This window comes from Anomaloglossus baeobatrachus, chromosome 1 (assembly GCF_048569485.1).
Source record: "Anomaloglossus baeobatrachus isolate aAnoBae1 chromosome 1, aAnoBae1.hap1, whole genome shotgun sequence".
NCBI lineage: Eukaryota > Metazoa > Chordata > Amphibia > Anura > Aromobatidae > Anomaloglossus > Anomaloglossus baeobatrachus.
Genome location: NC_134353.1, coordinates 942,554,575 through 942,579,079, shown reverse-complemented (window position 1 = coordinate 942,579,079; position 24,505 = coordinate 942,554,575). Strand labels below are relative to the sequence as shown.

The window sequence follows — 24,505 nt, the reverse complement described above, 5'->3', positions numbered from 1 at the left end:
GGTATCTAAACATCCATCAGTGAGCTGACCCTACTAACTGCAGAATGAGTTAACTAAGAATCCATCAGTAAGGTGATCCAAATTACATCAGAATGAGTTAACTAAGAATCAATCAGTGAGCTGACCCTACTAACATCAGAATGAGTTAACTAAGAATCCATCAGTGAGCTGACCCTACTAACATCAGAATGAGTTAACTAAGAATCCATCAGTGAGCTGACTCTACTAACTGCAGAATGAGTAAACTAAGAATCCATCAGTGAGCTTACCCTACTAACAGCAATAAGGAAAAAAACTGGAGGAAAAACAGGTTTTTTGAAAAGTTCTTTTTTCCCTGAGGAAGGAGACAGAAAAGTCTCTGAAACGCGTTGGAATTATTCAATAAAAAGAACATTGTTTTTATAACATTGATGGTCGTGGTTTTTAGCGCGGCAAAAAACCTGTTTTTCCTCTAGTTTTTTTCCTTATTGCATCGCTTTGAAACGGGGCTGCTGCTGGACCGCAAAGGCACTCATTTACGTCTATGAAGGGGTTGTGACTGGCACAACCCGATCAGGTGAGTGCACTACTCCTTTACCTATTCTACCCAGTATATCGGGTAAGACCCTATTGCGCCTTTCTCTCCCATATTATACCTATTAACTGCAGAATGAGTTAACTAAGAATCAATCAGTGAGCTTACCCTACTAACTGCAGAATGAGTTAACTAAGGATCCATCAGTGAGCTGACCCTACAAACTGCAGAATGAATAAACTAAGGATCCATCAGTGAGCTGACCCTACTAACTGCAGAATGAGTTAACTAAGAACCCATCAGTGAGCTGACGATAGTTTGTAACTCTTCTATCTGTCACTCAGCTCTTTTAAGCTTATATTTGACCACATCAAAGTTTAACTCTCGTTTGATGTGGTCTCTGGTCGTTTAGTAGAAGAACGAGAAAAGAATTACACTCTCCGGTCAGAGAAACGTTCCTGACAGGTTCTTATTAAATCTCATTCTGCAGAGAAACAAAAAGCCTTAAAAGCCAAATGGTGGAAATATTTTAATAAAACCCAACTGCAAAAAAAATCTATATTTTTAGCCAAAAATACAAAATTTAGATAAAAGAAAAATAACATTTTCCACGAAGAAGTCGATAAATATATTTAATAAATAATAAATATTATTATCTTATTCTCCCAATATTCCCAATAATAATAATAGAACATTGCTGGACTCTACTTACAAACAGTTCCGTTGTTTCCAATTGCCCCTGAAATAGAAACAGTTTATTTATTTATTTTATAGAATGTTTTCTAAAATGTATCAAGGTAATTAACTAGAATCTGTGTCGCGAGGTCTCCATAATAATGACTCAATGACTAAAGGAAAGCTACAACTGCTACAACGCTCCGTAGTAAAACAGCGCGATTCTCGGGGGTCACAACAAGAGCACTTCTCGCTTCTGGGGTCTGAGACGTGGAGAAATCTGGCTACAAATCAGCCACAAATAATACACATAGGTTACAGTACACACAGGCAGGAAAATAATCCAACAAAAGCTAAAAAAAAGTGCAAGACAAAGTATAAAGGTCATACAATGGGTGAAATAAGTATTGAACACGTCATTTTTCTAAGTAAATATATTTCTGGCGGTGCTATTATTGACATTAATTTTTCACCAGATGTCGGTAATAACACAAGCAATCCACACAGTGAAAGAAATCAAACCACAGATATCCATAAATTATGTGTAATAATGAGAACTGACACAGGGAAAAAGTATTGAATACATGAAGAAAGAGATGTGCAAAAGCCATGGAAAGTCCTGACACCAGCTGAAATCTATCAGTAATTAGAAAGCAATTCTGCCACTTAGTGATAAATAATATCAGCTGGTTCAACTAATGGCCTATATAAAGGTGTCTCATTACCAAGGAGCCACACAAGAAACATCTCATGATGGGTAAAACCAGTGAGCTGTCTCAAGACCTTCACAACCTTATTAATGCAAAAAATACTGATGGCATTGGTTACAGAAGAGTTTATAAACTCCTGAAGGTTCCAGTGACTGTTGGGTTCATAATCCGAAAGTGGAAAGAACATCATTTCACCATAAAATGGCCAAGAGCAGGTGATTCACACAGAGGAGTTAAAACAAATATCAAAAGATTCATCCGAGAGCCAAGGACACCTGTATAGAGCTACAGAAAGACCTGGAATTAGTAGGTACAATTTTTTTTTATAAAAAAACCAGTAAGTAATGCACTCGCCCTCCATGGCATGTATGCACGCTCCTGTATGCACGCTCCTATACGCACGCTCCTGTATGCACGCTCCTGTATGCACGCTCCTGTACGCACGCTCCTGTACGCACGCTCCTGTACGCACGCTCCTTTATGCACGCTCCTGTATGCACGCTCCTGTATGCACGCTCCTGTATGAATGCTCCTGTACGCACGCTCCTGTATGCACGCTCCTGTACGCACGCTCCTGTACGCACGCTCCTGTACGCACGCTCCTGTATGCACGCTCCTGTATGAATGCTCCTGTATGCACGCTCCTGTATGCACGCTCATGTATACATGCTCATGTACGCACGCTCCTGTATGAATGCTCCTGTATGCACGCTCCTGTATGCACGCTCCTGTATGCACGCTCCTGTATGAATGCTCCTGTACGCACGCTCCTGTATGCACGCTCCTGTATGAATGCTCCTGTACGCACGCTCCTGTATGCACGCTCCTGTATGCACGCTCCTGTATGCACGCTCCTGTATGCACGCTCCTGTATGCACGCTCCTGTATGAATGCTCCTGTATGCACGCTCCTGTATGCACGCTCCTTTATACATGCTCATGTACGCATGCTCCTGTATGAATGCTCCTGTATGCACGCTCCTGTATGCACGCTCCTGTATGCACGCTCACCACACAGGTCTCCATTGCTGAACAAGAAGCAGTTTAAACAGCATTTAAAGTTTCCTCAACAACATTTAGACCTGTGAAATACTGGAGAATATAGTCTGGTTAGATGAGACCAAAACTGAACTCTTTGGAGGCCATAATACACACCATGTTTGGAGGTCAAAAGGTAAATCACCCCAAAAACACCAACAGTGAAGTGTGGAGGTGGGAACATCATGGTGTGGGGCTGTTTTTCAGCAGATGGCACTGGAAAACTTCATATCAGTGAAGAAAGAATGAATGGACAAATGTTCCGAGACATTCCTGATAAAACTCTGCTGCCGTCTACCGGGATGATGAAGATGAAACGAGGGGGAGATTTCAGCAGACGATGACCCTGAACACACATCCAAGGAAAGAAAATAAAGCTGCTGGAATGGCCGAGCCGATCACCAGAGCTGAATCCAATAGAAAACGTATGGAAGGAACTAAAGCTCAGAGTTCATAGAAGGAGCCGGGATCTGCAGGATGTGAGGAGCGTGTGTGTGGAAGAATGGGCCAAACTGCACCTGAGCAATGCACGCAATTGTGCAACAAAGGCTATTCTATTAAGTGTCCAACTTTTCCCTGTGCCATTTCTCATTTAAAAAGTATATTCTGTACCATACTGCCCGGAAAAGTCTGATCTACCAAAATATAAAGTTATCTAACCCATACATTAAATGCTGAAAGGAAAAAAAAGGGATTATACGTATTTTGCACTTATAATAAAGCACTGATCTCTAAAGGAAAAACTAAAAATAATTCCTGTAATTATGGAACATACCACGTTCAGCATGTCCAGTGTGAGGGGAACGTCCTGCGTTTGCTGTTTCACGTGTTTGCCGTTAATTACTTCAGTGTAGAAAACCTGCGAGAGAGAAAATGAGAAATATAACGAGGGTCCAACCGCATAAAATAATCAGTCATTAAGCTGCACAGATAATAATAGTGAAGATGACAAAGGCATCATGCTAATAACGCACTGGAAATATATGATCAAATATTTAACATATTAATACCGCCCCCATGGGATGAAATATCACCACCGCGTCCCAAACATCATTAAGGTTATTAAAAAATATATTTAAAAAAAAAAAAGGGTTAGAACCTGGAATCTATTGTTTTAAAAGTATCATGGGGGGGGGGGCTTGCAGAGGGTTTATGGAGGGGGCGCTAAAGAAGCTCTTATCTTATCTGTGCGCATGTATAGCTCCCCCTAGTGGTGGCTGCAGCGATTTATTATTTATAGAACAGAATGTTGACTTCTGTGTTTAGAATGTTTACGAATAAAAGTTGCAAATTCAAAATTGTTTCCTGCGAAACCTCCAAAGTTCGAGATCTCTGCACTTAAAGGGAACCTGTCATGTCTATTTTTTATACTAAACTGCACCCAATGTGTTTTAAATGATACAATGTGCATCACTAACATGGTTTAAAAAAAAACCCCCAAAACACCATGTATTTATGTAAAAAAAAAAAAGACTTTATATGCTTAGATGAATGCAAAAAGTACCTTAGGTTTCAGTCATAGGGGCGGAGCTTTTGCTGGGATCAGTCACTGTCACTCAAGTTCAGGCAGGATTCTTTTTTAACTTAGTCACGCCCCCAGCATTATAATTGATTACACCACAGGTCCCTCAACGTCACTTCTCTGCTGAGCTCCGCCCATTATGGTTACATAATTATGACATCAGCACAGGCCCTTCATCACCACTTCTCCAATGCTGAGCTCCAGAGCTGAACATTGGAGAAATGGTGGTGAAGAACCTGTGATGTCACCATCATGTGACCATAATGGGTGGAACTCAACAGAGAAGTGATAGTGAAGGACCTGTGGTAATCAGCAGAAGAGAAGTGGTTGTGCAGGACCTGTGCTGATGTCACAATCATGTGACCATAATGGGTGTAGCTCAGCCGAAAAGTGATAGTGAAGGACCTGTGGTAATCAGCAGAAGAGAAGTGGTTGTGCAGAACCTGTGCTGATATCATGATCATGTGACCATAATGGGCGGAGCTCAGCAGAAAAGTGATAGTGAAGGACCTGTGGTAATCAGCAGAAGAGAAGTGGTTGTGCAGGACCTGTGCTGATATCATGATCATGTGACCATAATGGGCGGAGCTCAGCAGAAAAGTGATAGTGAAGGACCTGTGGTAATCAGCAGAAGAGAAGTGGTTGTGCAGGACCTGTGCTGATGTCACAATCATGTGACCATAATGGGCGGAGCTCAGCAGAGAAGTGATGTGGAAGGAACTGGGGTGTAATCAATTACAATGTGGGCGGAGTGACTAAGTGCAAAAAAGAATCCTACTTGAACTTGAGTGACAGTGACTGAGCCCAGCAAAAGCTCCGCCCCTATGACTGAAACCTAAGGTATTTACTGCATTCACCTCAGCATATGAAGTCTTTAAGATAAAAACATGTAATTTAAAACAAACAAACAAAACAAAAACCATATTAGTGATGAACACTGCATCACTTAAAAGACATTGGGAATCTTTTAATGGGTTTCAGTCATAGGGGCGGAGCTTTTGCTGAGATCAGTCACTATCATTTAAGTTCAGTCACGATTCTTTTTTTTAACTTAGTCAGACCCCCAGCATTGTAATTGATTACACCACAGGTCCTTAACTATCACTTCTCTGCTGAGCTCCCCCCATTATGGTCACATGATCGTGACATCAGCCCAGGTCCTTCACTGCCACTTCTCCAATGCTGAGTTCCAGAGCTTAACATTGTAGAAATGGTGGTGAAGGACCTGTGCTGATGTCACAATCATGTGACCGTTCATGGGTGGAGCTCAGCAGAGAAGTGGTAGTGAAGGACCTGTGGTAATCAGCAGAAGAGAAGTGGTTGTGCAGGACCTGTGCTGATGTCATGATCATGTGACCGTTCATGGGTGGAGCTCAGCAGAGAAGTGGTAGTGAAGGACCTGTGGTAATCAGCAGAAGAGAAGTGGTTGTGCAGGACCTGTGCTGATGTCATGATCATGTGACCGTTCATGGGTGGAGCTCAGCAGAGAAGTGATAGTGAAGGACCTGTGGTAATCAACAGAAGAGAAGTGGTTGTGCAGGACCTGTGCTGATGTCTTAATCATACGACCGTTAATGGGTGGAGCTCAGCAGAGAAATGATAGTGAAGAAACTGTGGTAATCAGCAGAAGAGAAGTGGTTGTGCAGGACCTGTGCTGATGTCATGATCATGTGACCATAATGGGCAGAGATCACCAAAAAAGTGATAGTGAAGGACCTGTGGTAATCAGCAGGAGAGAAGTGGTTACATAGGACCTGTGCTGATGTCACAGGTGAACCCAGCAAAAGCTCCGCCCCTAGGACTGAAACCTAAGTATTTACTGCATTCACCTCAGTATATGAAGTATTTTTTAAGATGGAGAGGGCGTTCTCAAGTTAACAGGGTTGGAAAGCATAGGAAGAAATGTCTGACGCTTCTATTTCCAGGCTAGAATCGTAGCTCAGCTCCATTGAAGTGAATAGGAGAAGCCGCACGGCCTGTGGACAGCAGCGGGGATGTTTTTGTCTGTTTCTTCCCATTCCTTGTTTATGGCGTTGCTACATCCTAATGAATCCTGCCATGGTCACTGGCGTTGTGATGTAGATGGTGTTACACATTCTTAGATAATGATGAGCGGGGGTGGGGGGTGGGTGGGGGTGGGGGGGCCTCTTCTAGATACTCGGCGATCTTTCTTCTTTCATCTTTCCGTCAGCTCATTCCGGCTACATCCTCTTATTGATTAGTCTGTCTGCCCCATTGTTACTAATTAGGTGGAAATTGTCATCAAAGTGCGGCAGGAGGGTCTGGTGGGACCCCAGATCTCCTCTCCAGCGTTATCTCCAGAGGATTAACTCATTTTCTGCAGCAATAAATGGCAGCGGACCCATCTCTCGGCTTCGATCCACAAAGAACGGCTCCGGCAAATGATTCCTGCAGGTAACAATCCTCCATATTTTGGAATTTTCCTCCCTTCCTCCTGTAACTTCCAGCACCTGTAATTTATTATATCATTTTCCATCAATAGATGTAATTGGTCTCCTGCCCGCAGCCAATTCCAATACCCGGGGGGCTGAGTACAATTAATTTTTACTGCGGCTCCTCCTGATAATTTATTAACCTTGTCTCTCATTTTGTTTGGTTTTGTGGTGAACTTATCGGAGCGCTCGGAGTTTATGCAGATGGGCTTTAAATATGGCGCCCCTGAGAAACGAAGAAGATGAGAAAATGTATCGAGAAAGTCTGTAAAACACTCCATCACTTTATATTGTCCTCTCTTCTTATATGGCTGATGGATGGACCCAAAACTAGGTCATCTCCTATACTGTCCTCGTGTCTATTAAGTCGGAAATCACTTAAAGGGGATCTATCACTTGCCTCAGAAATATATTTTTTATACTTTGTGTAAAAGCCGCTGTTCTCCTGAATCCAACGCCGTTTTTCTTTTGTTCCTGCGCCTCTCCGTTCCCGAGATATGACCTCTTCTTCTTGTCTTGTTTTTAGGTAAATGTAGGTGATCTTTAAGAGAGCGGCCACAAACAAGTGGTCAGGGCCACGCCCATTTGTCTAACAAGACTAGATTTATATACAGAGAACAGAGGGCCGTATCTCAGGAACGGAGAGGCGCAGAGACAAAAGAAAAACATCGCCGGATTCAGGAGAACAGCACCATTTACACCAGGTAGGTGAGTATGTTATTTTGAATCCCTATGACAACTATGATTGGCAGAAAGAGGCATCGTTGAAAGTGGAACTTCCTGGTCTCCCCTTCCTTTTTTTTTATATTCACATGTAACTTCTATTAGAATACAAATTTTTATCAGGTTAATGATCCTGATCCCTATGACAACTATGACTGGCAGGAAGAGGTGTTATCATAAGCAGAACAACTCCCTGGTCTCCATTAGTTTTTTATTTCATATTCACATGTATCTTCCTTTAGGATATTAATTTTTTATCAGGTTAATCATTCTGATCCCTATGACAACTATGAATGGCATGAAGAGGCGTTATTATAAGTGGAATAACTCCTTCGTCTCCATTACTTTATTAATTCCACGTGTAACCGAATGTGGATACTGAAGAGGATGTTGATTTAAATCCCTATGACAACTATGAATGATCAATAAGCAGTACTGTCACAGGTACAATGTAGGTTGCATCTACTTGTAACTTCCTTTAGGATGTGAAGGTTATTTGGATCCCTATGACAACTATGAATGAGCAGTAGGCAGTACTGTCACAGGTACAACCTAGAGCAACACCCATTGCTTGTTTGTATCTACATGTAACGTTCATTAGGATGTGAACAATGATTAGGATGACCCTATGACAACTATTAATGGCAGGAAAAGGCGCTGACATAGAAAGAATATCACCCTGATCCCCATTTCTATTTTGTATCTACACTTAAATACTTGTATAATACGAGTTTTGATAAAGAAGGTTATTTAGATCCCTATGACAACTATGCCTGTACAGAGAGCAGGAATATCACAGGTGGAACAACACACCGGTCACCTGTTTTTTCTTATATATAATTATAGTTAGTTGTATTAGGATGTGACTATTAATGAAGGATGGTGTCTTGGATCCCTATGACAACTATGCCTGCACAGGGAGCAGGAATATCAGATGGTACAACACACCGGTCACCATTTTTTTTCCTTATATTTATAGGTAGTTCCTTTAGGATGTGACTATTAATGAAGGATGGCGTTTTGGATCCCTATGACAACTATGAATGTCCACAAATTTCCAAATTGATTTCCAGCAGCAATGCCAGGCTGTCACTTAGATTGATGCTTTCCTTTTTCCCGTTGCTTCATCGCTTACCGTGTAGCCGTTGATGGTGCTGGCGTGCTGCCGAGGCATCCGCCATTGTACGCTGAAGGCCGTGCAGTTGATGGCTTCGAGGAGAATGTCCAGGGGAGGCCCGAGCCGCTCTGCAAGACAGAAAGGCACAGGATTAATGGCGGATATAATAATACCACCCGATTCTACATCTACAGGAAAACCGCCATCTAGTAACACCAGAAAAGTGCAAAAATATGACTGGAATAAAGAATCTGGAGACATCAGGGATCTGCATCAGCGAGCGACATACCGGAGACATTACACAGTGCAATGTGGGGGGATCCGCGGGACCCCTCAACTGCAGGGACCATGGACCATTACAGTGTCACCTAATGAGGGGCAATGTTACCAGCATAGACCGCCCCCCCACTCACTCATCATTTACTCAGATGTATCGGGGGGTGGGAGACACAAGAAGTGTCAGAATCTTTATGAGGGGAGGACAGGTAAGGCTATGTGCACACGCTGCATTTTTTTGATGCTGTGTTTTTGTGCGTTTTTGGCCGGTAAAAACGCACAAAACCGCACCCACGGCAAAAAAACGTGGCAAAAACGCATGCGTTTTTGCCGCGATTTGGTGCGTTTTTGGCTGCGTTTTGCTGCGTTTTTGATCTCTGCGTTTTTCTGCGTTTTTCCATTGCATTGCATGGGAGGAAAACGCAGAAAAACGCAGGAAAGAATTGACATGTCCATTTTTTTTTAAGCTCAAAAATGCAGCTTAAAAAAAAAGTTGTGTGAGGACAGCAAAAATGAAAACTCATAGACTTTGCTGGGGAAGCAAAGTAATGCAGTTTTGAGGCCAAAAACGCACCCGAAAAACGCGCAAAAATGCCGCGAAAAACGCACTGTGTGAACTTACCCTTAAAGATGCAGCTCTGTTGGATTGGTGTGAAGATATAGGGTGGGGATAGAATAAAGGGCAAGGGGGGCACAAAGTGACGATGACTGTGAGGACACAAAGTATATGGCAGCCGGACTGTGGGAGTATAAGGTGACAAGGGTACTGTGGGGGCTATAGGGTGACAATGGTAAAGTGGGGGCTATAGGGTGACAATGGTACTGTGGGGGCTATAGGGTGACAAGGGTACTGTGGGGGCTATAGGGTGACAATGGTACTGTGGGGGCTATAGGGTGATAAGGGTAATTTGGGGCTATAGGGTGACAATGGTACTGTGGGGGCTATAGGGTGATAAGGGTAATTTGGGGCTATAGGGTGATAAGGGTACTGTGGGGGCAATAGGGTGATAAGGGTACTGTGGGGGCTATAGCATGATAAGGGTACTGTGGGGTGCATGATGGTATCAGCTCCGTTGAGGGAAAAGAGACAGGGGCTCTGTGGGGGGCTGTAAGGAGACAAGGGTACTGTGGTGGTGCATGATAGCAGTGGCACCATGGTGGCTATGGTTGTTACAAGGGTACTGTGGGAGTGCATGATGGCAAGATCTCTGTGAGGGCTATAGGGTGACAACGGTATTGTGGGGGTGCATGATGGCAGTGGCTCCGTGGAGGCTATAGCTTGAGAAGGGTACTGTGGGGGTGCATGATGACAGCGGCTCCATGGGGGCTATAGAGTGACAAGGGTCATGTGCAGGTACATAATGGCAGTGGCTCCGCCGTCACAACCGGGTCTGGTAGTTCAGGGCGGGCGATCGAGGACCTCAGCCAGTGGTGCACCGCTAATGGCAGCAGGCCACACAACCGCTATGGGGCCCGGTGCCAGCGTTGGCATCGGAGCCCCCATACAGTATTATGGAGGCTGCATAATACTATATGGAGGAAAATGGGGCTGCATTAAACGATATGGGGGTTGTATGCTAATATATGTATGTTACTATATGGTGGAGTATAAGGGTTGCATACTACTAAATGGAGGAATATGAGGTGCATTATACTATATGAAGGAATATGGGGTGCATTATACTATATGAAGGAATATTGGGTGCATTATACTATATGGAGGACTATGGAAGTGCATTATACTATATGGACGACTATGGGGGTGCATTATACTATATGGAGGATATGGGGTTCATTATACTATATGGAGGATATGGGGTGCATTATAATATATGGAGAATATGGGGTGCATTATACTATACGGAGGAATATGGGGTGCATTATGCTTTATGGAGGACTATGGGGGTGTATTATACTATATGGACGACTATGGGGGTGCATTATACTATATGGAGGAATATGGGGTGCATTATACTATATGGAGGGATATGGAGTGCATTATACTATATGGAGGATATGGGGTGCATTATACTATATGGAGGAATATGAGGTGCATTATACTATATGGAGGAATATGGAGTGCATTATACTATATGGAGGAATATGGGGTGTATTATACTATATGGAGGAATATGGGGTGCATTACACTATATGGAGGAATATGGGGTGAATTATACTATATGGAGGACTATGGGGTACATTATACTATATGGAGGAATATGGGGTGCATTATACTATATGGAGGATATGGGGTGCATTATACTATATGGAGGACTATGGGGTGCATTATACTATATGGAGCACTATGGGGTGCATTATACTATATGAAGGACTATGGGGTGCATTATACTATATGGAGGAATATGGGGTGCATTATACTATATGGAGGAATATGGAGTGCGTTATACTATATGGAGGAATATGGAGTGCATTATACTATATGGAGGAATATGGGGTGCATTATACTATATGGAGGAATATGGGGTGTATTATACTATATGGAGGAATATGGGGTGTATTATACTATATGGAGGAATATGGGGTGCATTATACTATATGGAGGAATATAGGGTGCATTATACTATATGGAGGAATATGGGGTGCATTATACTATATGGAAGAATATGGGGTGCATTATACTATATGGAGGAATATGGGGTGCATTATACTATATGGAGGACTATGGGGAGTGTATTATAATATATGGAGGACTATGGGGTGTATTATACTATATGGAGGACTATGGGGAGTGTATTATAATATATGGAGGACTATGAGATGTATTTTAATATTGAATATTATATCGGGATATTGGAGTATGGGAAAGCGGGGTGCTGAGGGAAAGAGTCGAGTGTCAGTGTAATTATCCTGTACCCCGAGGGTGTGGGGGGAGTGGGGGCCAGGTCCATATTCTGCACTGGGGCCCATCGAACTCTACTTACACCACTGGCTCTGTGTAGTTATATAGTCATAGGTGTTTGTGTGGAGCATTAGGAGACGAGGGAAGAGAAAAACCACAATAAAATAAAAACTGACTCCTGAAATACCAGAGACCTAACATCTGTCGACCTCAATAATGGCGGCCCCCGTCACGGCCGGTAATTGACGGCTCCTTCACCTTATATATGGCCGTCAGCACAGGTTGAATTATACAAGAAGCGAACACTATATGTAAATCCGGCATCACCCGGCCCCAGGTGACTGTCACTGCGGCTTTTAGATCACTTAGCACTGAATTAATAGACTTTGTTCTCCAGCATGGGGTGAAGTGACGGGTAACAATCCCCGGGGGGCGCCACATCAGACATTTACATAGTGACCAGAGACGACCTGTGAGGAGCCATCACTGCCATCACCCGTCCTCCACTGCTTATCTCTTAATCACGCCATACATCACAATGTGCCATCCTGCGCTCAACTGACAAGTGGATACAAAGTGTCTGGAGAAGACAATGAGCTAAACATCCCAGACTGATACATTGTAACAAACCAGCAGAGATCTGAGCAGCTGCTGCTGATGTGTTCAGCTCACAGAGCGTTGTCTGCACTGGATACAATGTATCAGATATGTGCAGGAAACAAGTGTTCTCATTCACTGACAGCAAACGCATATCTACAAAATGGTGACAAATTGTAAAATAAGATATATTATAAAGTTGTAGAACTTTTCAATAGTGCAGAAAGTAAACAAATGTCAAACAGACCAAAAACAAGTCTCTGCAATCTGAAGAGACAGTCTCCTCTAAAGAAAATAGTACACGTCTACATTTACCTAAATAGAAACAATACAATCAGGAGTGCAGTCATAAATCACTTACAAACATACGTGCTCCTCTACAGACATATTGCATGTGGATTTATACAGTTCACACTTAATACTTGCCTTGTTAAAATCTACTGTACATGTAGTGAGCTCCCTCTAGTGGTGACTGTATAAATTTGTATATAGTGATCTCCCTCTAGTGGTGGCTGTATAAATCTGTATGTAGTGAGCTCCCTCTAGTGGTGTCTGTCTAAATCTGTATGTAGTGAGCTCCCTCTAGTGGTGGCTGTATAAATCTGTATGTAGTGAGCTCCCTCTAGTGGTGGCTGTATAAATCTGTATGTAGTGAGCTCCCTCTAGTGGTAGTTGTATAAATCTGTATGTAGTGAGCTCCCTCTAGTGGTGACTGTATAAATCTGTATGTAGTGAGCTCCCCCTAGTGGTGACTGTATAAATCTGTATGTAGTGAGCTCCCTCTAGTGGTGGCTGTATAAATCTGTATGTAGTGAGCTCCCCCTAGTGGTGACTGTATAAATCTGTATGTAGTGAGCTCCCCCTAGTGGTGACTGTATAAATCTGTATATAGTGAGCTCCCTCTAGTGGTGACTGTATAAATCTGTATGTAGTGAGCTCCCTCTAGTGGTAGTTGTATAAATTTGTATGTAGTGAGCTCCCTCTAGTGGTGGCTGTATAAATCTGTATGTAGTGAGCTCCCTCTAGTGGTGGCTGTATAAATCTGTATGTAGTGAGCTCCCTCTAGTGGTGGCTGTATAAATCTGTATGTAGTGAGCTCCCTCTAGTGGTGACTGTATAAATCTGTATGTAGTGAGCTCCCTCTAGTGGTGTCTGTATAAATCTGTATGTAGTGAGCTCCCTCTAGTGGTGACTGTATAAATCTGTATGTAGTGAGCTCCCTCTAGTGGTGCCTGTATAAATCTGTATGTAGTGAGCTCCCCCTAGTGGTGACTGTATAAATCTGTATGTAGTGAGCTCCCCCTAGTGGTGACTGTATAAATCTGTATGTAGTGAGCTCCCTCTAGTGGTGGCTGTATAAATCTGTATGTAGTGAGCTCCCTCTAGTGGTGACTGTATAAATCTGTATGTAGTGAGCTCCCTCTAGTGGTGGCTGTATAAATCTGTATGTAGTGAGCTCCCTCTAGTGGTGCCTGTATAAATCTGTATGTAGTGAGTTCCTCCTAGTGGTGACTGTATAAATCTGTATGTAGTGAGCTCCCTCTAGTGGTGGCTGTATAAATCTGTATGTAGTGAGCTCCTCTAGTGGTGGCAGTATAAATCTGTATGTAGTGAGCTCCCTCTAGTGGTGGCAGTATAAATCTGTATGTAGTGAGCTCCCTCTAGTGGTGACTGTATAAATCTGTATGTAGTGAGCTCCCTCTAGTGGTGACTGTATAAATCTGTATGTAGTGAGCTCCCTCTAGTGGTGGCTGTATAAATCTGTATGTAGTGAGCTCCTCTAGTGGTGGCAGTATAAATCTGTATGTAGTGAGCTCCCTCTAGTGGTGGCAGTATAAATCTGTATGTAGTGAGCTCCCTCTAGTGGTGACTGTATAAATCTGTATGTAGTGAGCTCCCTCTAGTGGTGGCTGTATAAATCTGTATGTAGTGAGCTCCTCTAGTGGTGGCAGTATAAATCTGTATGTAGTGAGCTCCCTCTAGTGATGGCAGTATAAATCTGTATGTAGTGAGCTCCCTCTAGTGGTGACTGTATAAATCTGTATGTAGTGAGCTCCCTCTAGTGGTGACTGTATAAATCTGTATGTAGTGAGCTCCCTCTAGTGGTGGCTGTATAAATCTGTATGTAGTGAGCTCCCTCTAGTGGTGGCTGTATAAATCTGTATGTAGTGAGCTCCCTCTAGTGGTGACTGTATAAATCTGTATGTAGTGAGCTCCCTCTAGTGGTGTCTGTATAAATCTGTATGTAGTGAGCTCCCTCTAGTGGTGACTGTATAAATCTGTATGTAGTGAGCTCCCTCTAGTGGTGCCTGTATAAATCTGTATGTAGTGAGCTCCCCCTAGTGGTGACTGTATAAATCTGTATGTAGTGAGCTCCCCCTAGTGGTGACTGTATAAATCTGTATGTAGTGAGCTCCCTCTAGTGGTGGCTGTATAAATCTGTATGTAGTGAGCTCCCTCTAGTGGTGACTGTATAAATCTGTATGTAGTGAGCTCCCTCTAGTGGTGGCTGTATAAATCTGTATGTAGTGAGCTCCCTCTAGTGGTGTCTGTATAAATCTGTATGTAGTGAGCTCCCTCTAGTGGTGTCTGTATAAATCTGTATGTAGTGAGCTCCCCCTAGTGGTGACTGTATAAATCTGTATGTAGTGAGCTCCCTCTAGTGGTGTCTGTATAAATCTGTATGTAGTGATCTCCCTCTAGTGGTGGCTGTATAAATCTGTATGTAGTGAGCTCCCTCTAGTGGTGACTGTATAAATCTGTATGTAGTGAGCTCCCCCTAGTGGTGGCTGTATAAATCTGTATGTAGTGAGCTCCCCCTAGTTGTGACTGTATAAATCTGTATGTAGTGAGCACCCTCTAGTGGTGGCTGTATAAATCTGTATGTAGTGAGCTCCCCCTAGTGGTGGCTGTATAAATCTGTATGTAGTAAGCTCCCCCTAGTGGTGGCTGTATAAATCTGTATGTAGTGAGCTCCCCCTAGTTGTGACTGTATAAATCTGTATGTAGTGAGCACCCTCTAGTGGTGATTGTATAAATCTGTATGTAGTGAGCTCCCTCTAGTGGTGGCTGTATAAATCTGTATGTAGTGAGCTCCCTCTAGTGGTGGCTGTATAAATCTGTATGTAGTGAGCACCCTCTAGTGGTGGCTGTATAAATCTGTATGTAGTGAGCTCCCTCTAGTGGTGGATGTGTAAATCTGTATGAAGTGAGCTCCCTCTAGTGGTGGCTGTATATATCTGTATGTAGTGAGCTCCCTCTAGTGGTGGCTGTATAAATCTGTATGTAGTGACCTCCCTCTAATGGTGACTGTATAAATCTGTATGTAGTGAGCTCCCCCTAGTGGTGGCTGTATAAATCTGTATGTAGTGAGCTCCCTCTAGTGATGGCTGTATAAATCTGTATGTAGTGAGCTCCCTCTAGTGGTGGCTGTATAAATCTGTATGTAGTGACCTCCCTCTAGTGGTGGCTGTATAAATCTGTATGTAGTGAGCTCCCTCTAGTGGTGACTGTATAAATCTGTATGTAGTGAGCTCCCTCTAGTGGTGGCTGTATAAATCTGTATGTAATGAGCTCCCTCTAGTGGGGGCTGTGTAAATCTGTATATAGTGAGCTCCCTCCAGTGGTGGCTGTATAAATCTGTATGTAGTGAGATCCCTCTAGTGGTGGTTGTATAAATCTGTATGTAGTGAGCTCCTCCTAGTGGTGGCTGTATAAATCTGTATGTAGTGAGCTCCCCCTAGTGGTGGCTGTATAAATATGTATGTAGTAAGCTCCCTCTAGTGGTGGTTGTATAAATCTGTATGTAATGAGCTCCTCCTAGTGGTGACTGTATAAATCTGTATGTTGTGAGCTCCCTCTAGTGGTGGCTGTATAAATCTGTATGTAGTGAGCTCCCCCTAGTGGTGGCTGTATAAATCTGTATGTAGTAAGCTCCTACAAGTGGTGACTGTATAAATCTGTATATAGTGAACTCCTCCTAGTGGTGACTGTATAAATCTGTATGTAGTGAGCTCCACCTAGTGGTGACTGTATAAATCTGTATATAGTGAACTCCTCCTAGTGGTGACTGTATAAATCTGTATGTAGTGAGCTCCCTCTAGTGGTGGCTGTATAAATATGTATGTAGTGAGCTCTCCTTAGTGGTGGCTGTATAAATCTGTATGTAGTGAGCTCTCCCTAGTGGTGGCTGTATAAATCTGTATGTAGTGAGCTCCCTCTAGTGGTGGATGTATAAATCTGTATGTAGTGAGCTCCCTCTAGTGGTAGCTGTATAAATATGTATGTAGTGAGCTCTCCCTAGTGGTGACTGTATAAATCTGTATGTAGTGAGCTCCCCCTAGTGGTGGCTGTATAAATCTGTATGTAGTGAGCTCCCTCTAGTGGTGGCTGTATAAATCTGTATGTAGTGAGCTCCCCCTAGTGGTGGCTGTATAAATCTGTATGTAGTGAGCTCCCCCTAGTGGTGGCTGTATAAATCTGTATGTAGTGAGCTCCCCCTAGTGGTGGCTGTATTAATCTGTATGTAGTGAGCTCCCTCTAGTGGTGACTGTATAAATCTGTATGTAGTGAGCTCCCTCTAGTGGTGACTGTATAAATCTGTATGTAGTGATCTCCCTCTAGTGGTGACTGTATAAATCTGTATGTAGTGAGCTCCCCCTAGTGGTGACTGTATAAATCTGTATGTAGTGAGCTCCCTCTAGTGGTGTCTGTATAAATCTGTATGTAGTGAGCTCCCCCTAGTGGTGACTGTATAAATCTGTATGTAGTGAGCTCCCTCTAGTGGTGTCTGTATAAATCTGTATGTAGTGATCTCCCTCTAGTGGTGGCTGTATAAATCTGTATGTAGTGAGCTCCCTCTAGTGGTGACTGTATAAATTTGTATGTAGTGAGCACACTCTAGTGGTGGCTGTATAAATCTGTATGTAGTAAGCTCCCCCTAGTGGTGGCTGTATAAATCTGTATGTAGTGAGCTCCCCCTAGTTGTGACTGTATAAATCTGTATGTAGTGAGCTCCCACTAGTTGTGACTGTATAAATCTGTACGTAGTGAGCTCCCTCTAGTGGTGGCTGTATAAATCTGTATGTAGTGAGCTCCCTCTAGTGGTGGCTGTATAAATCTGTATGTAGTGAGCTCTCCCTAGTGGTGACTGTATAAATCTGTATGTAGTGAGCTCCCCCTAGTGGTGGCTGTATAAATCTGTATGTAGTGAGCTCCCTCTAGTGGTGGCTGTATAAATCTGTATGTAGTGAGCACCCTCTAGTGGTGGCTGTATAAATCTGTATGTAGTGAGCTCCCTCTAGTGGTGGCTGTATAAATCTGTATGTAGTGAGCTCCCTCTAGTGGTGGCTGTATAAATCTGTATGTAATGAGCTCCCACTAGTGGTGGCTGTATAAATCTGTATATAGTGAGCACCGTCTAGTGGTGGCTGTATAAATCTGTATGTAGTGAGCTCCCTCTAGTGGTGGATGTGTAAATCTGTATGTAGTGAGCTCCCTCTAGTGGTGGCTGTATAAATCTGTATGTAGTGAGCTCCCTCTAGTGGTGGCTGTATAAATCTGTATGTAGTGACCTCCCTCTAGTGGTGGCTGTATAAATCTGTATGTAGTGAGCTCCCTCTAGTGGTGACTGTATAAATCTGTATGTAGTGAGCTCCCTCTTGTGGTGGCTGTATAAATCTGTATGTAGTGAGCTCCCTCTAGTGGTGACTGTATAAATCTGTATGTAGTGAGCTCCCCCTAGTGGTGGCTGTATAAACCTGTATGTAGTGAGCTCCCTCTAGTGGTGACTGTATAAATCTGTATGTAGTGAGCTCCCTCTAGTGGTGGCTGTATAAATCTGTATGTAGTGAGCTCCCTCTAGTGGTGGCTGTATAAATCTGTATGTAGTGAGCTCCCTCTAGTGGTGGCTGTATAAATCTGTATGTAGTGAGCTCCCCCTAGTGGTGGCTGTATAAACCTGTATGTAGTGAGCTCCCCTTGTCGGAGTTGAAGACAACTAGGTCTTGATCATTTGACTGTAAAGGGAATGATGCTGTACTGTAAGAATGTAATAATTGTAATAATGTAAGAATTTAGAAAAATACTACTTTAGGCCTCCGATACGTGTTTGGTTCGTTTTTGCACGTACCGGCGGCACGGAGACATGTACACCCATGTACCCTATGGTAGCAGGCACACACACGTAAAAACACACATAACATGTGTCCGTGTCGTTTGTACGTGTGTGCGTTTTCCCACATGGTCGACATGTCCGTTTTTCGCCGCCATCACGCAGGTACGGACCCGCTAAAGTCAATGGGTCTGTGCCTGCACGGACGGCACATGTAGCATGTCTGTGTGCAACACGTACCGTCCGTGTGCGTTTTTAAGTGAGCAATGTCGGTCAATCTAATTTTTATGTGGTTGTCAGTCAATCTCCCTTTTCTTCTGTGGTTGTCAGTCAATATCCCTTTGTCGGTCTGTCTGTATCTCCCCCTGTCTCATACTTACCGATCCCCGATCACCAGCGCGGCAATGAACAGCTGTGCAAAAGATATGGCGGCTTTAATTATTTTGAAAATGCCGGCCGCTCATTATTCAATCTATTATCCTCTGTTTCCCCCATCCACCGGCGCCTATGATTGGTTGCATTCAAACACGCCCCCACGCTGAGTGACAGCTGTCTCACTGCAACCAATCACAGCAGCCGGTGGGCGTGACTATATTATGCAGTAAAATAAATAAATAATTTAAAAAAACGATGTGCGGTCCCCCCCCATTTTTGATACCAGCCATGATAAAGTCACACAGCTGAAGGCTGATATTCTCAGGATGGGGAGCCCTACGTTATGGGGAGGCCACCATCCTAACAATATCAGCCATCAGCCGCCCGGAAAAGCTGCATCCATTAGATGCGACATTTCCGGGACTCTACCCGACTCTTCCCGAATTTTCCTGGTGCGGTGGCAATTGGGGTAATAAGGAGTTAATGGCAGCAGCCCATAGCTGTCACTAAGTCCTAGGTTAATTATGACAGGCGTCTCCCCAAGACACCTTCCATGTTTAACCTGTTATTAAAATTAAATAGATGTCTCTTGGTTCTTCACGGTCCTGAGGAAGGGAGCGGTGCTCCTGAAACGCGTAGACCTATGCCAATAAAGATACGTTAATCTTACGGTTCCAGAAGTGATCTTTGGCGCGGCATTATCACCTATCTCTATTACTCTCTGTTATCTGCCATCGGGTGGCTGCAGCCTGGATCAATACATTACATGCGATTAAAGGGGTTGTGACTTGCACAACTTTATCTGGTGAGTATTCACTCCCCCCTCCTCACCCCATATTATTGGGGTAATACCCTATCTGCGCTTTTTTTTTTTCCACAGCTCTGTACATTAAAATTAAATAAACACACGCAACGAAAAATCCTTTATTTAAAATAACTTAAACAAATAAACACCCTCGTTCACCAATTTAATCAAACCAAAAAACCCATTGAGGTCCGGCGTAATCCATGGATGTCCCACGGCGCGCTCAGCTCTGCTACATGAAGGTGATAGGAGCAGCCACACACAATGACCGCTCTCTATCACCTCCAAGCAGCAACTGAAGTGAGCCACGTGATCACCGATGACGTCAGTCAGGTTACTCGCGGCCACCACTGGATCCTCCACCTGTGACAGCGAGTCGCCCGAGTGACTGAAGTGAGCTGCACGATCACCGATGACGTCAGGTTACTCGCGGCCACCGCTGGATCCTCCACCTGTGACAGCGAGTCGCCTAAGTGACTGAAGTGAGCTGCGCGATCACCGATGACGTCAGGTTACTCGCGGCCACCGCTGGATCCTCCACCTGTGACAGCGAGTCACTCAAGTGACTGAAGTGAGCCGCGCGATCACCGATGACGTCAGGTTACTCGCGGCCACCGCTGGATCCTCCACCTGTGACAGCGAGTCACTCAAGTGACTGAAGTGAGCCGCGCGATCACCGATGACGTCAGGTTACTCGCGGCCACCGCTGGATCCTCCACCTGTGGCAGTGAGTCGCCTAAGTGACTTAAGTGAGCTGCGCGATCAGCGAAGAAGTCACAGGTGAGTTGAGGTGTTGGGTGGAGGACTCCAGCTAGCCGAGGGTAACCTGAGTGACGGCAGCGCTAATGTCGCCGCTAACTTCAGTTACTCTGGGGATTAGCGGTCACCGGTGAGTCCATCACGGGTGTCCGCTAATCAGGACGCGACACAGACAGAGCCGCGGTTCACCCGAGTTCATTCTCATCGCTCGTCTCTGTCTGTGTCGTCTGTCAGCGGGCATGTAGCAACGACATTTTACAACACACACAGATCAACACATACGGACACCTCACGGACATTCCACACGCACACACGGCAACCATACGCCATCACACGGATGTCACACGTACCGGAGAAACGCCCATGAAAAACGGAACACGGACCCGAAAAACGGAACATGAGACACGTACGTTTTTTATGCGGAAGTCTGGCAGAGGCCTTAAAGTGTGTCATTACTGTTTATGTGATTAATTTATTTACAGAATATTTCACAAGGGCGTGAATACTTTTTAATAGTCTGTTGGTTGAAATATAATGTGTTATTACAGAGTTTGAAATATGGGATAGGCTTTTACAGTCTGTTCTGTGGCTTGTAATGAAATCCTGCTATCGTCTGTTTAGGTTCTGCAATCCTTTGATGCTTCAGATGTGTAACGTGTCCATGAGCCAGACTTCATATCTGTACCTATGTACCATAATTACAGCCAGTATTGGACTGTGAGGACATTCTGGGGTCCCACCAACACTATATCGGCCATATGCGCAGTAGGGAAGACAGGAAGGTGGCAGCTATGACTGGTGGGGGGATTTTCCTGAGCTCCATTCACATTGACTCCTCTATGGGTGGTGGTCTCACTCTCCACCCCTCCATCGCAGGACACCTCTATGTCTGAAGATGTGGAACCTTCCTGCCCAACCTACATGGTGTCTCCACCTGTGCCGGTCACTTGCCCCAATGGTTCTTCCTTTGCTCTCCGGCAGGAAGGAAGTGTCTATATCTTCCCGTGCCCATTAGTCTATGACACTGGTGCTGCCGGCCATTTCTATGGCAGCAACTTTTTGTGGCCATACTTCTTCTGACCTGCTGCACTGTTGACAATGGCTATTAGACCTAATTTCCCTTTTGATGCTCACCACATACATCTACTGCATCATGACTTACTGTACTGGTGCCTCCTGGTCGTTCTTACCCCCATTGAATGGCTGCACCACTGCTCTTCATAAAAAGGTGATATGAGTGTGTCCTCTGGCGGGTCTGAGATCAGGAGGTCAAAGCGCCTGATCGCTGGCAGATCCACTACTTGTATTTGAGTGAAATCTTTTTGCTTTTAGTGCTGTAAGGGTTAAAGACTCTTTCCTATCTGTCTGTCCTTTGTAGCCCTAATCAGCAGGTACAATTCTTTGTGATCACTCCCCTGTGCTATAAAAAGTCACGTGTCTTACCATCAGACGCCAGTGACAAATTCTTCATTCTTATGCTAACTACTTTGGAAGTAGCCTGTCTCTGGAAGAAGCTGAGGAGTCATGACATTTGCAGCTGTGGTGTTTTGCTGCATTGGAGGAGCTGGGAATGTTTTCCTTTTGTTCTGTGATAAATCCCCTTCGAAATAAATAGTCATGTGTCTTACCATCTGATGCCAGCGATAGAATTTTCATTCTTATGTTGACCCCTTTGGAAGGAGCCTGTCTCTGGAAGAAGCTGAGGAGTTGTGACATTTGCAGCTGTGGTGTTTAGCTGTATTGGAGGAGCTTGGAGTGTTTTCCTTTTGTTCTGTGACAACTCCCCGTTGCTACAAAAATTCACGTGTCTTACAATCTGATGCCAGTGATAGAATTTTCATTCTTATGATGACCACTTTGGAAGGAGCCTGTCTCTGGAAGAAGCTGAGGAGTCGTGACATTTGCAGCTGTGGTGTTTACCTGCTTTGAAGGAGCTTAAAGTGTTTGCCTTTTGTTCTGTGTTAACTCCCCTTTGCTATAAAATGTCACGTGTCTTACCATCTGATGCTTTTATTGCAGAGGTGAGACTAGTGCCCTTACTAGCCAGCGTGAGTTCAGGGCAAGTGAGGGCCTAGGCATTTGATGGGTGACGGGGGGAAGGACCGGTATAGGGAGTGCAGGGATCAAGCTGTAAGGGGTAAAGACTCTTTCCTATGTGGCTACCCTTTGTAGCCCTAATCCCAGGTGCCGCTCTTTGTGATCCCCCCCTTCGCTATAAAAAGTCACGTGTCTTACCATCAGACGCCAGTGATAGATTCATCGTTCTTATGTTAACTACTTTGGAAGGAGCCTGTCTCTGGAAGAAGCAGAAAAGTCATGATATTTGCAGCTGTGGTGTTTAGCTGCTTTGGAGGAGCTTGAAGTGTTTCCCTTTTGTTCTGTGACAACTCCCCTTTGCTATAAAATGTCCCGTGGCTTACAATCTGATGCCAGTGATAGAATTTTCATTCTTATGCTGACCACTTTGGAAGAAGCCTGTCTCTGGAAGAAGCTGAGGCGTTATGACATTTGCAGCTGTGGTGTTTAGCTGCTTTGGGGAAGCTTGAAGTGTTTCCCTGTGACAACTCCCCTTTGCTATAAAATGTCACGTGTCTTACCATCTGATGCTTTTATTGCAGAGGTGAGACTAGTGCCCTTGCTAGCCTTCTTACTAGCCAGGGTGAGTTCAGGGCAAGTGAGGGCCTGGGCATTTCATGGGTGCCGGGGGGGAAGCACCGGTATAGGGAGTGCAGGGATCCAGCTCAGGTGAGTGGCAGGTGACCCTACTCCTCTCTCCCTAGCGCCAGGGCTCTATTGGGTTCCTTGTGTATCGTGTGTGTAGTGGCACTTGCCAGGAGTTCCCTTATACCTGGCAGAACCGCGGTTGTCACTGATTGACAAAAGGTGCCAGGACAGTGAAAAAGAAAAAGTGGCTTTGTGCCACCTCTTTTTCAGTGGCAAGGATACCAGCTTCCTAGCAGACCTCACACAGGTCCATGCCCAGACTACCCAGTCCTAACCTCCTATGATCTTTAGTAATTGATCTGGGTGTATCTGGGACTAAATTTTGGACCAGAAAGGGCTTCTTCCAACCCCTAGAGAATGCCAGGTGGACCCTCTTGTGACCTATGCTGGGTGCACGAGGCCTTTGGATTCTTGGGATGAACATAGTTTACAAAATGTGATCAGAACCTAACTCTAAATTCTGCGAAGAAACGGAATCGGAGTTGTCATATTATTAAATATGTATGTCCCATTGTCAGGGAACGGTTCCCCTTAGAAGACGACGGGGGCTGCACACTGTTCGGGGTTAGTGTGATTGATACATAAGCAGTTATAAAGTATCTGCTCCTTTCTACGACAGACTACATTGTATCCATTCTCCCCAATAACAATCATCCGCTCACACACGCGCTTTATTTCAATTATTCATGAAGACAATTTTCCGAGTTCTGCAAATTCTGCTGAATATTCGTATGTGGTAATGAGGGAAAACAATGCAGATTGGCGACACATTGTTATATAAAGTTTATGTGTCAAATCAGCAAAAGAGAAAAAAAATAGAAGAATGGGACGAGATCTGTAACTTATCCATGGTATGGAGACGGAGGACAGGAGCTACATGGTGCGTGCCCAAAAATTACTCCTTGTCGCTGCTACGTGGTGGCGTAATACAGGTGAATGGGACGGCATTGTGACCCCAACAACCAAGTCACGATAAATCCAGTGGTTTCCGACTCTTTGCACTTTGCTTTTCATGACGTGCGCAGTAGAATTTCTAAGTATTACTAAGATGGCGTCGGAGTCGGTGCATGCGCAAAGCACTATCTCCGAAGCCATCTTTGTGAACATCTAAGGCTATGTGCCCACGCTGTGGATTTTGTGCGGATTATGCCGCGGATTTGCCGCGGATTTACCGCGGATTTTCCGAAAATCTGCAGCAGCGGCACTTCCAAGCCATTTCAATGGCATTTTGGAAATGCTGTGTACA

The 24,505-nt window shown here is 44.3% G+C and overlaps 1 protein-coding gene across 2 annotated transcripts in view; it reads right to left on the bottom strand.

Annotated features, from left to right (window-relative positions):
* The window catches only part of EGFLAM (EGF like, fibronectin type III and laminin G domains), a 150,164-nt gene that overhangs the window by 74,586 nt on the left and 51,073 nt on the right, over nt 1–24,505 (bottom strand). For both annotated transcript variants that reach the window (XM_075343666.1, XM_075343671.1), the window contains exons 2-4: nt 8,770–8,879; nt 3,712–3,795; nt 1,227–1,253 (exon numbers count right to left, since the gene is read on the bottom strand). In XM_075343666.1, the coding sequence (XP_075199781.1) occupies nt 1,227–1,253; nt 3,712–3,795; nt 8,770–8,879 (221 nt within the window). The remainder of the gene's footprint in view (nt 1–1,226; nt 1,254–3,711; nt 3,796–8,769; nt 8,880–24,505) is intronic.